Source organism: Aedes aegypti, chromosome 3 (genome assembly GCF_002204515.2).
Source record: "Aedes aegypti strain LVP_AGWG chromosome 3, AaegL5.0 Primary Assembly, whole genome shotgun sequence".
NCBI lineage: Eukaryota > Metazoa > Arthropoda > Insecta > Diptera > Culicidae > Aedes > Aedes aegypti.
In genome coordinates, this window is record NC_035109.1 from 195,673,053 (window position 1) to 195,686,477 (window position 13,425).

Genomic DNA, 13,425 nt, shown 5'->3' on the forward strand with positions numbered 1-13,425 from the left:
TTTTTTTTTCCAAGATCTATTGGATTTTGGAAAAAAATCCCCTGAACGATTTTTTTCAAAAACTGTGGCATAAACTCTTATAAACTCTTAATATTTTTTAGAAAATCTTTTACAAGAGTATCAACTGGATAATTAGTTTGAAGGGTGTGTTGATTAGTGGATCCTCAAGATATTTTTCCACTAATCGTTTTTTCATGCACAGTTGCTCCCATGAATTACTCAAAAAGTTTCTCATATGATTCATCATTGGGGACTAAAAGATTTGTTTTGCTTGGAAATTCTCCAGTCTTTTATCCTGTAGTTCATCTAAAAATGTCTCAATGATATTCTCTTCAAAATCTCCATGTAATCTTCAAAAGGTTATTTAAAGTTGCACACTTAAAAACACTACCCTCGTCGGGCGTGAGAATTTGTCAAATCGCATAAGTCCAAGTTTATTTTTAGATAATTCTCGTAATTTGACATGAAAAAATCTTCCAAATATGGTATTAAATACGTTTATAAGAAATGCATTTGGAAATGTTCAAAAAAATTTTGACATTACATAATTTTAAGGCCTGCATTCAAGCTTGACACTACTTATAAATAACAACTAATATGGTGAACAAGAATATGAGATATTGAAATTTTCCAGATATTTGCTAAGATATTTCAGATTATGTTTTGTCCGATGTATTTCAAGCATTTCCTTCAGAAAATTGTATGGGATATAATCCAGATATTCGATTGTTTCTTCTTTCAATTTGCTTAGCATGTTATTCAGATAATAAATCTTTGAGCAGTTAAGCGAAATATTTTTAAGTTAATTTTAATGAAAACCGACAGTTATCTAGGAAATCTTCTAAAACTTTCTCATAAAACCCATGATTTTTTTCAGAAATTCTTATTTGTCAACAATGAATTCATTACTTTAATAAGATTCTCCAAATGTTTAGACTTTTTTTAATTGCCTCATGGGTTATTATTTCATAAAATCTCCTAAAACTTTTCATAAATTTGCTTGTTATTTCTCTGGAGACATGCCTGGAAAGAAAAACGGGGAAAATGGCTGAAAAAATCTTTGAAGACTACATTGGAAAATATTTGAAAGAATAACTGCAGGAATTTCTAAAGGAATCTTAGGATGAATATCTGGATTCATTCCTGAATGATACATTTATCTCCTAATCCCTGTTAGGGTTCGTTTCGTTTGCTGGATTCCTGCTTGGTCTTTTTCAAATTATATTTAAAGAGGTTTGACCTACAAAGTCAATCGCCTGTAATTATGGCATTGTGATTAATTTTTTGGCAAGTATTGTATGTCAGCCTCATTAAGGTTTTCTTTCAAATATTAAAATATTTATTATTTGGAATCCGAAACCGTCTGCTTATTTTTTTCAAAATTAAAAAAAAAACCTCTAGTTCTACTGTTGTTATGAACTATATTATCACTTCAACTGTAATGCATAATGTTGTTTATATTATTTATTTCCTCTTATATAGATAACTCCGACGGAAGTTCCGGCATATTGGATCAGACCCTCTAAAAATATAAAAGACGATTTGTTCCACAAAGTCAGTGATATTAATTATGGACGACAAATTAAACGGTTCAACGATTCAATTTCGGAAGGACCTACACGGGCTGATTTTCTCAAGCTACTTCAAGAGTTGAAACAAGAGGGATCAAATGCTGCTGTCCTGCGAAAGTTTTGTGACCATCATGGGTTTATGTGTAATCAATGCGAAGAAAATCATGTACCTGATAACATATTCTTAAATCAGAACATCCTCATTCAAGGAATATTTAAACCACATTACGAGGGTGCAAGCTTGGAGGAATTGAGGGAAATCGGAAGGAGAATAGTATTCAGCCCATCGGAAATTGAATCTGTTGAGAAATTAACACGTGACCAAAGTTTCAACCCGTTCTGGCATTATGTACGAATCGGTCGAGTGACTGCGTCTATCATGAAAGAGTTTGTAAATGCTTCTATCGAATCTCCTCCTCCAAAACTTTCCTTATTAAAAAAAATATGTCATCCGTACTTGTGCAACTTCGACACGCCTGCGCTTTCCTACGGTCGCAGCAATGAGACTAAAGGAAAAGAATACGTAAAAAATGTATACAAGGATCATATTAATGTAGAATTCCTAGAATGTGGCATATTCCTGAACAGCGAAAAACCGTTTGTAGCAGCATCGCCAGACATGATTGTAACATGTGACTGCTGCGGACGAATAACTGTTGAAATCAAGTGTCCGTTTAGGCTAAGAAAAAGTGATTTAAATAAGCAGCTTTCCTTAATGGAACTAGCTGGTACAAGAGACCCGTTTATAAAAGTAGAAGGTGATGCATTCGTACTAGTTAGATCGCATAGTTACTACTATCAGTTACAAACGCAAATATTTGTAACAAATTCTGATTTCGGTTTGTTTGTTGTGTGGAGTAGAAACGAGCAAGTTCACATCATTGTACAAAAGGATGTTTCAGTTTGGTTGCGATGTATGTTAAAATGTGAACAATATTTTCGTAGAATCATTTGTCCAGAGCTTCTTGGAAACTACTACTCCAATTCCATTTCATTGTTACATTGGAGAACGCGTTAACTTGTCCATCTTGACTCAAGCATGTAATAAAACACATTTTATTTCAATAAATAATTCATTTTATTGAAAGGTCCTCTTATAACAAACTTACAACTATACAAGCATTTTAATCAGGAATAATACTAGGATTAAAATTATATAACATAGCACAAACCCTGGCAATTAAATCTATTACGTTACGGCCGTTTTCGAATCGAGAGAGTGATGTTACACTCACTACTTGAGACATAACTAAATACTTGGCCTTCAAAACACCAATGCACCTTTCCACGTGGATGCGCACGCTCGTTATTTGTCTGTCCCTTTCGATGTCTGATGGATGAAACTGCGTTTTATCTCTTAAAAAAGTTGGAATATTGAGTGAAGCCCCTTTGCCTTGAACCAAGTCTTTGATATCAAATCCTTTATCAGCTAACACTACGTCTCCTGCTTCCAAAATATCTAGAAACCCACAATCTTTCACAATCATTTTGTCAGAGCATCTGCCTCCATATCCGGGAGAAATAAAACAAATATTCCCATCCGGACAAACAGCGATGAGAAATTTTGTGGTTTCAGATTTTTTATAATTGCTGTAGTGTGAGGCTGCTGCTTTCAGATCTTCGGGTGTCTCCGAACGGATCTCAAAGCAGTCAATGACAAAAATTCTCTTATCTCCAAACTTCTCCTTGACCCTTTTCGGAGTGTGTTTTAAAAGAATGTCTTTAGATGGCACCTCTATGGCGTAACTGAGACATGTGTCCATTATTTGCAGCGTACGGTGAAAATATTTTGAAATAGTATTCAAGCACACGTTATAGTCATATGCAAGAGTTTGGAACTGAGGGTTTAACCGTAGTTTTGTCAGTGTCATAACAAACATTTGTTCTATGGAGAAGTTACAGAACGGTGAATCTAAATGTGGTTTGAGATATTCATACAGTTTCTTTACAGTAGAAACATTTGATATGCCAGTATAATACAGGCATTTCTCATTGGTTACTGAGATGAATTCAAACCCACGTTCACAAAAATAAGCCTTGTTCTCAATGATATTGATCTTTGTCTGAAGCCGTTGTAGTTCGCGCCTATACTGATCTATCATCTTATTCGATGTGCTTGGGTCGCAAGAGGCTTCCGTCATTGTAGAAACATTCTTCATCTTGGGCTTGTCATCCTTATAATCGTACAACATTAAGGGAGTTACATTTGGACGCGAAAATGATCTTACTTTAACATCATTCTGTGGCTCACCACGCTCTGGTGATCTTGAGCATGTATCCTCTTTCCGGTTGCACTCACGGGAGGACTCAATGATGTTTGTTGGCGCAGTCGATTCTTGGGACAAAGGCAACTTCGATGAATTTTCGCTCCGTGAATCTTCAATCTCGGAATTTTTCCTGGAATCTAACAATTTCGTGTTAGTTCTAAATATACATGTTAATAGCTTTTTTTAATTGATCTTAAATTAAACAGAAATTATGGCTAGCGAAGTGAAGTTCAGTAGTGAGTAGAGTATGTCTCTTCAAGAAGTGGTATGTGACAAAATGTTTCTTGGTGTCCATAGAAGATAGCTAGAATAATTTTGCCGAAAAGTGGTCAGGATTTTGAGTAATCAAGATGGAGTTTTTGCAAAAATAAATAAGTAATATTCACCGTCAATGTAAATGCTTGAGGGTCAAAAGATTTTTATATTCATTTTCAGACATATCCTACACAAGTTCTTAAAAAATTCTTTTGTGGATTTCTCGATCAAAACTAAAGGAATTTTTCCAATGTCATTTCCAGATGGATAGACATTTTCTCTATGGATTTCTCCTGTAATTCTTACAGGTATCCTTACAAAAACTTCTTTGACGATTTAACGGTTGAAGGAATTCTTTCAGAATCCTTCAGGAGAATAAAGCTACTATCACAGGGCTGGTAGCAGTGAGACAGCAAAATAATAGTGACTTTTTGTTGCAAATAGTAACTTTTCAGTGACCAGGTCGAAAAAAGTGACCAAGTCACTAAAAAGTGACTCACTACCAGCCCTGCTATCAGTAATTCCCACAAGGATTATTATAAAAAAAATCCCAAGATTTTTTGCAGGGACTTTTCGAATAATTATTATTGTGATTTCTTTAATTGTTAGTCCAGGAAAATTTTATAATTAAAAATATCAAAAATACCTTTAAAAAATTCTTCAGGAGAGAGCCCACACAGCTTTGTTCCAGGCTTTATGGTAAGGTTTTTTTTTCTACAAAATATTCCTCAAGAATTAGTAGCTGATTTTTGCATGAATTGAAATTTGTTTGCAAGAAGAATTACTGGAAAAAATGACCTAGAAATACCTTGATGAACATCTGGAAAAATCTCTAGAGTTTTCTAGATTTTTTTGGAGATATCAATGATCCCCGGATTGATAGAAAAAATCTAGGATGATTTTTTTTTTGAGATTTTATTTATGAAATCTCTGAAACAAAAAACCGTGGAGGAATTGCTGGAGTAATTTCTGGAGATAACATGAGAGAAATTACTGCTTTAATTCTTGAAGGATCCTGAACAAAAAACATTGAGAAATCAGTAAAAGAATTGATGGATGAAAACATGAAGGAAACTAGAAAAAAATCCTGATCTGATGTTGTATGACATCCTGGAGAAAATCATGAAAAAATTCGAGAGAGTTAAGCTACAGCGTGGTAAGTGGGTAAATGGGGTATCATGTGGATTTTAGTGAATATTTAAACTTATCTTCCAAAACTTAGCGTAAACTTTTAAGGCCATTCATAAACTTACGACAGGAGGAATATACATGCAATTATGCAATCATTATTGCATAATAGAGCAAAAGATTATAAAGCTGTCAACATACACTGCGTAGTGTAGGTAAAGGCGTGTAGTTTCAATATTTTCGGTGTAAAAAAGCGGCGTATATATTTTTAATACCGCGTATAAGTTTAAACTGATAAACCCAATTTTAAAATTTATTCGATGTGAATTGTAAAATAGCTAAACTAAAACTTAATCAGTTTTAAACCACATGGGACAAATGAAATATGTCTTATTATAAATGGAATTTGTGTTTTTTCTTCAAGTAACCATCAGTAAGCAAGTTTTGCAATTATCACAAATTAACAGAACGTACTGAATATTCAAAAAACAATTTATAATTTACATACATTACGATATTTCTGTATCTACTTCGAACAGTGCATTCAAAGGAAGACTTGGATGGGGAAGTTTCAATCTAAGGAAATTCAGGGAAACATTGTGGAATGCATGTGCAAAGCTAACTGCAAATATAAAAAATGGGGGTTTGGCTTAGCCACTCAATAAATACTTAATCAACGGATTTCGTTCCAAAAAGTTATTGCTCTCGTGGATTTTTCCTATTTCACATCCAACTTCATCAAGAAAAAAAAAATACTAAACAAATTTCAAAACAGAAACGTAAACGCTGTCTCATGGTAAAAGAAATAAATTTTGAAGATGTAATTATCATGTTGTCGATTTATTCGAACAATAATGACCTAACAAAAGAAAATTGAATCAGCAAGAATTAAAATTTTATCGTTTCAATTTCATCATTTTGTTTGTGTTAATTTGTCATTTAAAATGACATTATTTTTACATGCTGCATTAGTGGGGCAAGTGAAACTGGAAGATACGTTTTTCAAAATATTTTCGTTATTATTTCCTGGAGTTTCGCATAAAAATCAAATAAGGGGTAGCGCTTAGATTTAGTTTTAGACATTCTTAAATATTTACCCAACTTTATTCTTTTTGAATTTAAGTATTTTGGATGTCGAGAACCTTAACTTTACGATTTTCCATACCCACTTGCCCCAAGGTACCTTATGCAGATTAATGTTTTTCTCTAAGTAAAAATGCTGAAGTTAGAGTGGTTAAATATTTGGCGCAAATTGCATATCATTCGGCGCGAATTTGATGCCAACAATGGATTCTATAACATTCCCCCGAAAACCGTTCCCTAGAATCTCATTTCCCAGAATGTACCATTCCCCTGAATTTCATTCCCCAGAACAAACCATTCCCCAGAAAACCAATCCCCAGAATGAACCATTCCCAAGAACACTATAAACCTATTTCAAAGTTTAAAAAAAAAATCTAGTTTAAAATATGTATTTGAACCCCCATACCCCCAAAAGTCGTTTTCAAATACAACAAAGCCTTTCTTAGTAGGTATTATGTTATGCATCTCCGAGCTGATTAGCTATATTATTGAAATTCAACAATAAATAAGTATTCATTACTTTTCTGCACATTTAAATGATACACCCTTCTTTACGTCAAATCTAAAAAATGTACAAATGACTTGTTTAATTCTGCATAACATATTGTGTACTTTCGATCTTGTCATATTGACGGCCATATTGGCTTTATACCAACTCATTTTATGTCGAATAGGTTTATGTCATATAGGCTCTTCATCGATATATTTTGCCTATATCATTTATGAGAATTTACTTTTTTTTTAATTTTATTAACGACCCTTTAATTTAATAAAGAATCATTCGGTCAAATTCATTAACTTAAATTATAATTTACTGAAAGAAGGGTGTATCATTATAATATGCAAAATAATCATGAGTAAAAGAAAAATAAAAAAGTATAAACATGCAGCTTTCTGGGGAATGGTACATTCCGGGGAATGGAATTCTGGGGAATTGTACATTCTGGGAAATAGAATTCTGGGGAACGGAATTCTGGGGAATGTTTTAGAACCGAAAAATGTTTCATACTTCCCGTAGCAACCCTGCTTTTACTGAATAGTTCTATGGAAATTTTCATAAAAAAGGATAGAATCCAAGCTTGGTTATGAAGGTACCTCAATTGATTTCGCAATAGAATTCGTTCCAAAAGGGTCAATTAGCAAAAGCAAATAAAAAAGATCTTGACTCAAAATTCCATTGATATTGGTTTAAGTTCATCATAATGATGCTTTTATTCAGCTACTCTCGCTAAAAAACCGTTTGGGGGATGATGTAAAATGTAGAATGAATAGTTACAGCCACGGTGCTCCCCTGACCGTTATTATCAGGAAAAATCTTAAATCTGTGGTCACCAACTGTTTTCTATAGCTATGCTGGTCGTCTGGGCAAAATTTCAAAAAAAAAATGAAACATTAAAACTAATATTTTTTAAGCGATTTCACCTGGTGCTAAACTTTTCAAACGAGAGGTAATTAAAAAAAAATCAAATTTTGTGATAAAAATAGGGGATATTTGTAGTTTTCTGCCAAAATTTCATGTCGATGGCTCATAGGGAAACAAAATTACAGCATGTCAAGGTTGAGCATTTTGTATGAGAATTGGCTGTATTCTATGTTATGTTATTTTAAACTTTCATCTTCGCTATTGGGCAACTAATAGTAAGCAATTTCAAAAAGTTGAGTAGATCAAGAACAATTTGTACAATGGTCACATTATAATGGGTCGCCTAGTCACGATTATTAGTCACTTTCTTCCACATGCAATTCAAATGGAAATGACTTTTAATAGTGGGTGACCCATAATAGTTGACCACTGTACCGTTTAACTAAATTGTTCACGTGGGGTATTTGGATATCAAACTAAATATTAATTAGAACTTTACCTCTGTTTGATCGCTCTGGTGAACAGCTACTCGAATAAGAATAATATGCTTTCGGTACAGGAGTAATACTGACATTCCTTCCGCTCTTACGGGAGGACACTGTTGAACTGGATGATGGTGAACGAGATGATTTGGTTTCACTAGCAGGGGACAAACTGGCGTCACTTCCACTTCTACGGGACGCTATCGAAGCGATTGATGGGGAACGGGACGTGGTATTATTATGTTCTGAACTTGTGCTTCTTCCTGGACTCCGATAAGCGTTCCTTACAGGACTTGAACTGGCGCTCCTTTTCGTTCCCCGGGAAGAGACTGTTGATGCGATTGATGTTGACGAAGATGGTGACGCACGGGATAATATTCGGGAGGATTTGCCACTCTGTGACGATGAGGACGAGCTCGATTTCAATGAGTCTGTGGAATCTAAAAACATACTTTATGATTGTGTATAAATATAAAATAATAATAATACATTACCGCTTCGAGTGATACTGCATGTTTCCGGAACATCGATAGTTTTCTGATTCACCGGTGATGATCGTGGCGAGAATCTAGACGGCCTCAGCAAACATAGTGATGGCACCCAATCTGCATCATGCGTATCCGTGAGTCGCGCTGGTTTTCCTGCGCAAACATAATATTAATAACGCACGAACTAATTATTTTATCTTCACTTACCGCTTCGGAAATGCTGGCTGCAAATTCGTTTGCCATTAGGAGAAAACTTGTCTCCGTAACCGAGAGCACTTACCCAGGCTTCGCATCTTTCTTCAGCTAACTTTTTCAAACATTTTCCGACTGTGGGAAAACGGAAGAATCGAATACCGGGAGATTTAACAGTGGATTTGCACTTCCACACACAGCACTTCCACGGCATTTTAATTATTTATAGGAATATCGCTCCGAGAATTCTAGAAATCGTCTAAGTACAAAACGTAAACAACAGGACCACTACCTGTCAAAATGAAGGCGTGACGTCACAGTGCAGTGGAGTATAGCTATCATTCCATGCTGAGCAGAAGTGAGATTGTAGTGGTAGTGAACATCGAAAAAGTTCACTACTACAATCACACTTCATGCTGGGATGACAGCTGGGATATGCACAAGCAGCATAAAATCCATCTAACAGCCCATACATAATTTTGTCTAACGTTAGGCTAACGTTAGTCTAAATTTAGTCTAACTGATCGTTTCGAACTTGCAGCATATCTAACAAAACTGTGTCAGATCTGTCTAATTTTAGACTAAATTTAGCCTAACGTTAGAAAAAAATTTAGGCTAACAATCTAACGAATTAGACTAAATTTAGACTATAGTTAGCCTAACCTGCCGTACTGGGGTAATAAGTACTACATGTTCGAAAAGTTTTTTATTCATACCAAGTGTAGTAAACTTTGTGGATTTTGTTTTTGAGTAGATGCTACATGTAGTAAAGTTCAAAGTTTTTTATTCATACCACCCAATGTCTGGTTAAATTTTCAGCTCATTTGATAGAGATTACGCTATGGTTCAAGTTGAAAATGTGTTTTTAGGCTCATTTTTAGGTTTGAAAAATCATAACTCAATACTCATAAATCAAAATCACTTGCTATTACCACCTATTGAAAGCTAATTCTATTCTGGTAAAGTTTGTCGAACACGCCAATAAGATTAAATTAAGATTAAACATTGTTTGATCGAGATTTGTTCTCCACGGTACCTAGAAATCATGGTTTTCTGAATATGTATGCTATAAAAAACACACATTGGCATTATTGTTCCAGGTCCTAGACAACAGGAAACAAACATAATAAATCTATGAAATCATTAACCATTACCAGCTTACATGTTGCTTTAGGAAATAAATTACTAAAAATGCCCGAAAATCGAACAACCCATCCCTAGCTGATGATAATCAAATTGTGCATGACGCATGTACCGTCGAATGAATGAATTGAACAAGACTCGCGTAACTTTTCAAAACGGCCTATCTAACAATTCACACATTTCGAGTAAATCGAGCTTGAAGGTTGTGAAAATATATTTTGAAACTGTATCAAAATGAAACAATTTTTCCCCACTGTGTTGCTTATAGAGGGAAGCAGTGTAATAGAGTTCAACGTATGAAATGAAATTTTGTCAATTTATTTGGAAATTACACTGAAATCTATAAAAACATCAGATAGGACGTTTTGACCAAAAATATGTACATAGGATAAATCACATAGGTCGTTTGTTTTGATTCATTCAATCCCACGACGTCACTTCTTCCCATCCGTCTATTTGTCCTATGTAACAACAGAAGGAGGGGAAACGTTGAGCTGTATGTAGGACATTTTGCTCTCTCACTGATTCTCCCTCAATTTTCCCCCCGTTTTTATGACGGTTTCGCCCACATGATCATGTGAGAGTTTCCCACTGCATGACGTGGTGGTGGTGACGGCTGTGTTGCAATCAGCACCAGCCGTCGGTTGAAACAAGAAATTGCGGTGGGGAATTATGACGATGACGACGCCGTCCATCTTGTTGTAGGAACTCGAGAAAGGAGCCCACGTCTAACAAATACATACAGCTTCTCCTCTCTTCGGTGATTTATCGATCTGCAAATATGTGTGAGCAAGTCGCGCATGTACGTTGCTCGTGTTGCTGCCGAGAAGCATATTTATATGCTTGATCGACCATGCATCTGAATCAGATTGATACAATGACATCATGATGCTCAATCTTGTGCTCAATATCATTCCCCTATATGCACGCAATGCGCTAATAATATGAAAAGAGATGTTGCAGCTGATCCAATCCAGCGAAACGGTAAAACATGGTTTGGCAAAAAGACCAAAATACAGTTTTGTGTAACTCATTCTCTTTTTGTCACTTGAGCTTTTTCAATTTTGCGAGGCAAGGCGACTCTGAAAATATCGACTGAAATGATTGAGAAGCAGTTATTATGGCATTCTATGCATCTAAGTAGTGTCTCAGACACGCTTCTACAAATCATTTTACCTTTTAAACACCATTCCAAAGCTTTATTCAGGAATGTCCAATGTAACATTAGAATCGTGTTTATTCATAAATGTTACATAGGACATGTGGTTGGTTCTCTGATCAAAGGTCCAATGTAACAATTGATTAAAAGCGATGCAGTTTTGAACATTGGTCATTTTGTTAAGCTTTGAATAGATTAATTTGTTGTTAATATATCAGAACGAGTGTTCTAGTGTGCTGCTAAGTGGTGCAACGCAAATGATTTGCAATGATAATCTCGATTTGTTTACATTTGTTACTTAGGACGTTTTGAAAAGTTACGCGAGAAGTTAGCATTGCTTTTTCTTCCCGAGTGATGATTGTTTTGATCGTATTTCACTGACTATTCAGAACGATTTGAAAACAATCATTATCATCGACTGAGAAAAAGCAGTGCTAACGTGTTCATTTTTTTCATTCCTTGAAGCTCATGGTGGTGTTCTTGGCACACCCACAGCGGATTTACGAATGTGCTTCCTGATAACCTATTTTTACAATTTATTTTCGTAAGATAAGAGGTATCTTTGAATAGAATATAGTTTTAGAAAGGCATAGTCATTATGTTCTGGAAATTCAAAATCCAAAATTTTCATACAGGTATTATGGATCCAACAGAAATAAGGACAAACATTTTTTTTAAATATATTATTTTCTTAATCTTCAAGCGTCGCGACTAATATTTGAATAGTGCGCTGTGTTCATAAACATCGTAAGAATGCAGCGCCGCACATGTCATTATGACAGTTATGTCGGGAACGAGTCACACGTCGCGTGTCCCACACGCGCGTTCCGATTTGGTGGGCGCGCGACAATATGTTTATCAGGGAGAACACTCCCCGAAAATAGTGATTTTTAGAACCTTGAAGCACAAACCTCAACCAAACTATGTTTAAACTTGCTCCAATCATAAAACCGTGTTCGACAAAAGTTTGTAGAATTGAATAAACTATTACTATGTAGAGGTATTTCCGATAATTTTCAATGTTCCGTTCAGTAGTTTCGAATTTTCAAAGCTTGAAAATAGTCCAAAAACACATAATTGATTTGAAGCACATCTAAATTTTCTCCAAATTGACTGAAATTTTGACCAGAAGTTCATTTTGACATGAAAAATCTAAATACCTAATTTAATAAATACCTTTCCATAAATCGAGACATAAGAAATATCGATTATTTGAAAACACCCATAATTGGGTTTAAACCACCAATTTGTGTACAACTTGGCGGTTACGTCAGTTCAGATAAACGTGTACAGGCTCTGCTCGCTAACCTTGCTGGTCACCAGGGATGCCAAGTCAATTTTTCAAAAATCTGGAAGATTTAAAAAAAATGTCTGGAAAAGTCTGGATTTTCTATATCGTACATGGAGAACCTTACAAATTATTTACAAAACCTTACAAATCCCTTACACATTTTATCTGGATCTTCCAGATTTTTGTAAAATGGGGCCTCGAAAATCTGGAATATTCCAGACAAATCTGGAAGGTTGGCAACGCTGCTGGTCACTGTCTTGACTATGACAGATCCAGTCCAGTGCAAATTTTGGAATGGATGGTTTGATGTTTTTTGGATAAGAAGTCTTGTGTAAAATATAATTGTTTTATCATTTCATGTCCTACATAATGTATTTAAGTAAAAGTGGATCCAACAGTTAAAATGTAACATTCGCATAGTTTTTAAGTAGGATTATCTGGTATGAAGGTGACCCAATATCAGTGAAATATTTTCGTTGGAAGTTTTGCTCAATTTCGCATATGATTAGATTATTGCACTAATCGAGCTGCTGCACCTGTTTCGTGAATCTATTAAACTGTATAATAGTATGTGACGTGGTAAGTAAATAATTAGGATAAAACTAGCATGGCGACTATTTGATTTGAGAACTACCTTTGATATGTACAAATCATGTTACTTTCTACAATATTTTTGATCAGTTCGATATCCAATAGTGCTTATTGAGTGGATAATAGTTATATTACACTAATATTAGCAGCTTCCCCATAATATTATGGTAGTGTGTCTCTCGTCTAAAACTAGGTCAAAAGTGATGCAAAAGCAAGAGAAATTTGTAGTGATTTTATATATTTTTCCATTGCCTAAAAAATTTTCTTGATACACGAAAGGTGTGTTTCAGTTGATCCTTCAATTTAAGATCAATTTAACAAAACAGTCCCTTTGGCAAGCTGTCAATGCATTGTGAATACATGTGCACTTGGAGTCTGCGTACCATCGACCTGAAGTGACTTGTACCACTTA

General features: G+C 34.9%; 2 protein-coding genes and 1 long non-coding RNA gene across 4 annotated transcripts in view; 2 read left to right on the top strand and 1 right to left on the bottom strand.

The window, feature by feature from the left end:
* LOC110678568 overlaps positions 1-2,675 on the top strand; it is a 23,629-nt gene extending 20,954 nt beyond the window's left edge. The window contains exon 2 of the long non-coding RNA XR_002501744.1: positions 1,483-2,675. This is a non-coding gene — a long non-coding RNA (uncharacterized LOC110678568). The remainder of the gene's footprint in view (positions 1-1,482) is intronic.
* Positions 2,631-9,499, bottom strand: LOC110678567. 2 transcript variants are annotated; one of them, XM_021851592.1, is made up of 4 exons: positions 8,845-9,499; positions 8,644-8,790; positions 8,167-8,580; positions 2,631-3,975 (listed from the first exon to the last, which is right to left on the bottom strand). In XM_021851592.1, the coding sequence occupies exons 1-4, from the start codon at positions 9,041-9,043 to the stop codon at positions 2,696-2,698; spliced, it is 2,040 nt and encodes a 679-aa protein (XP_021707284.1). In that variant the 5' UTR covers positions 9,044-9,499; the 3' UTR covers positions 2,631-2,695. The 2 variants fall into 2 exon arrangements, with proteins under 2 accessions (XP_021707284.1, XP_021707283.1); XM_021851591.1 differs by having other exon boundaries at positions 8,167-8,589.
* A 3,178-nt stretch (positions 9,500-12,677) lies between these two features.
* The window catches only part of LOC5569013 (putative fatty acyl-CoA reductase CG5065), a 66,646-nt gene continuing 65,898 nt past the window's right edge, over positions 12,678-13,425 (top strand). The window contains exon 1 of the mRNA XM_001652617.2: positions 12,678-13,001. The gene's annotated coding sequence lies outside the window, so the exon portion shown is untranslated. The remainder of the gene's footprint in view (positions 13,002-13,425) is intronic.

Bases quoted from the DNA above. Each gene is read 5' to 3' on its own strand.
- LOC110678567 (XM_021851591.1), bottom strand. From the start codon at position 9,043: ATGCCGTGGAAGTGCTGTGTGTGGAAGTGCAAATCCACTGTTAAATCT. The intron at 8,791-8,844 runs GTAAGTGAAGAT...ATGTTTGCGCAG, and splicing joins CAGCCAGCATTTCCGAAGCG to GAAAACCAGCGCGACTCACG. The intron at 3,976-8,166 runs GTAAAGTTCTAA...CGAAATTGTTAG, and splicing joins ACCAGAGCGATCAAACAGAG to ATTCCAGGAAAAATTCCGAG.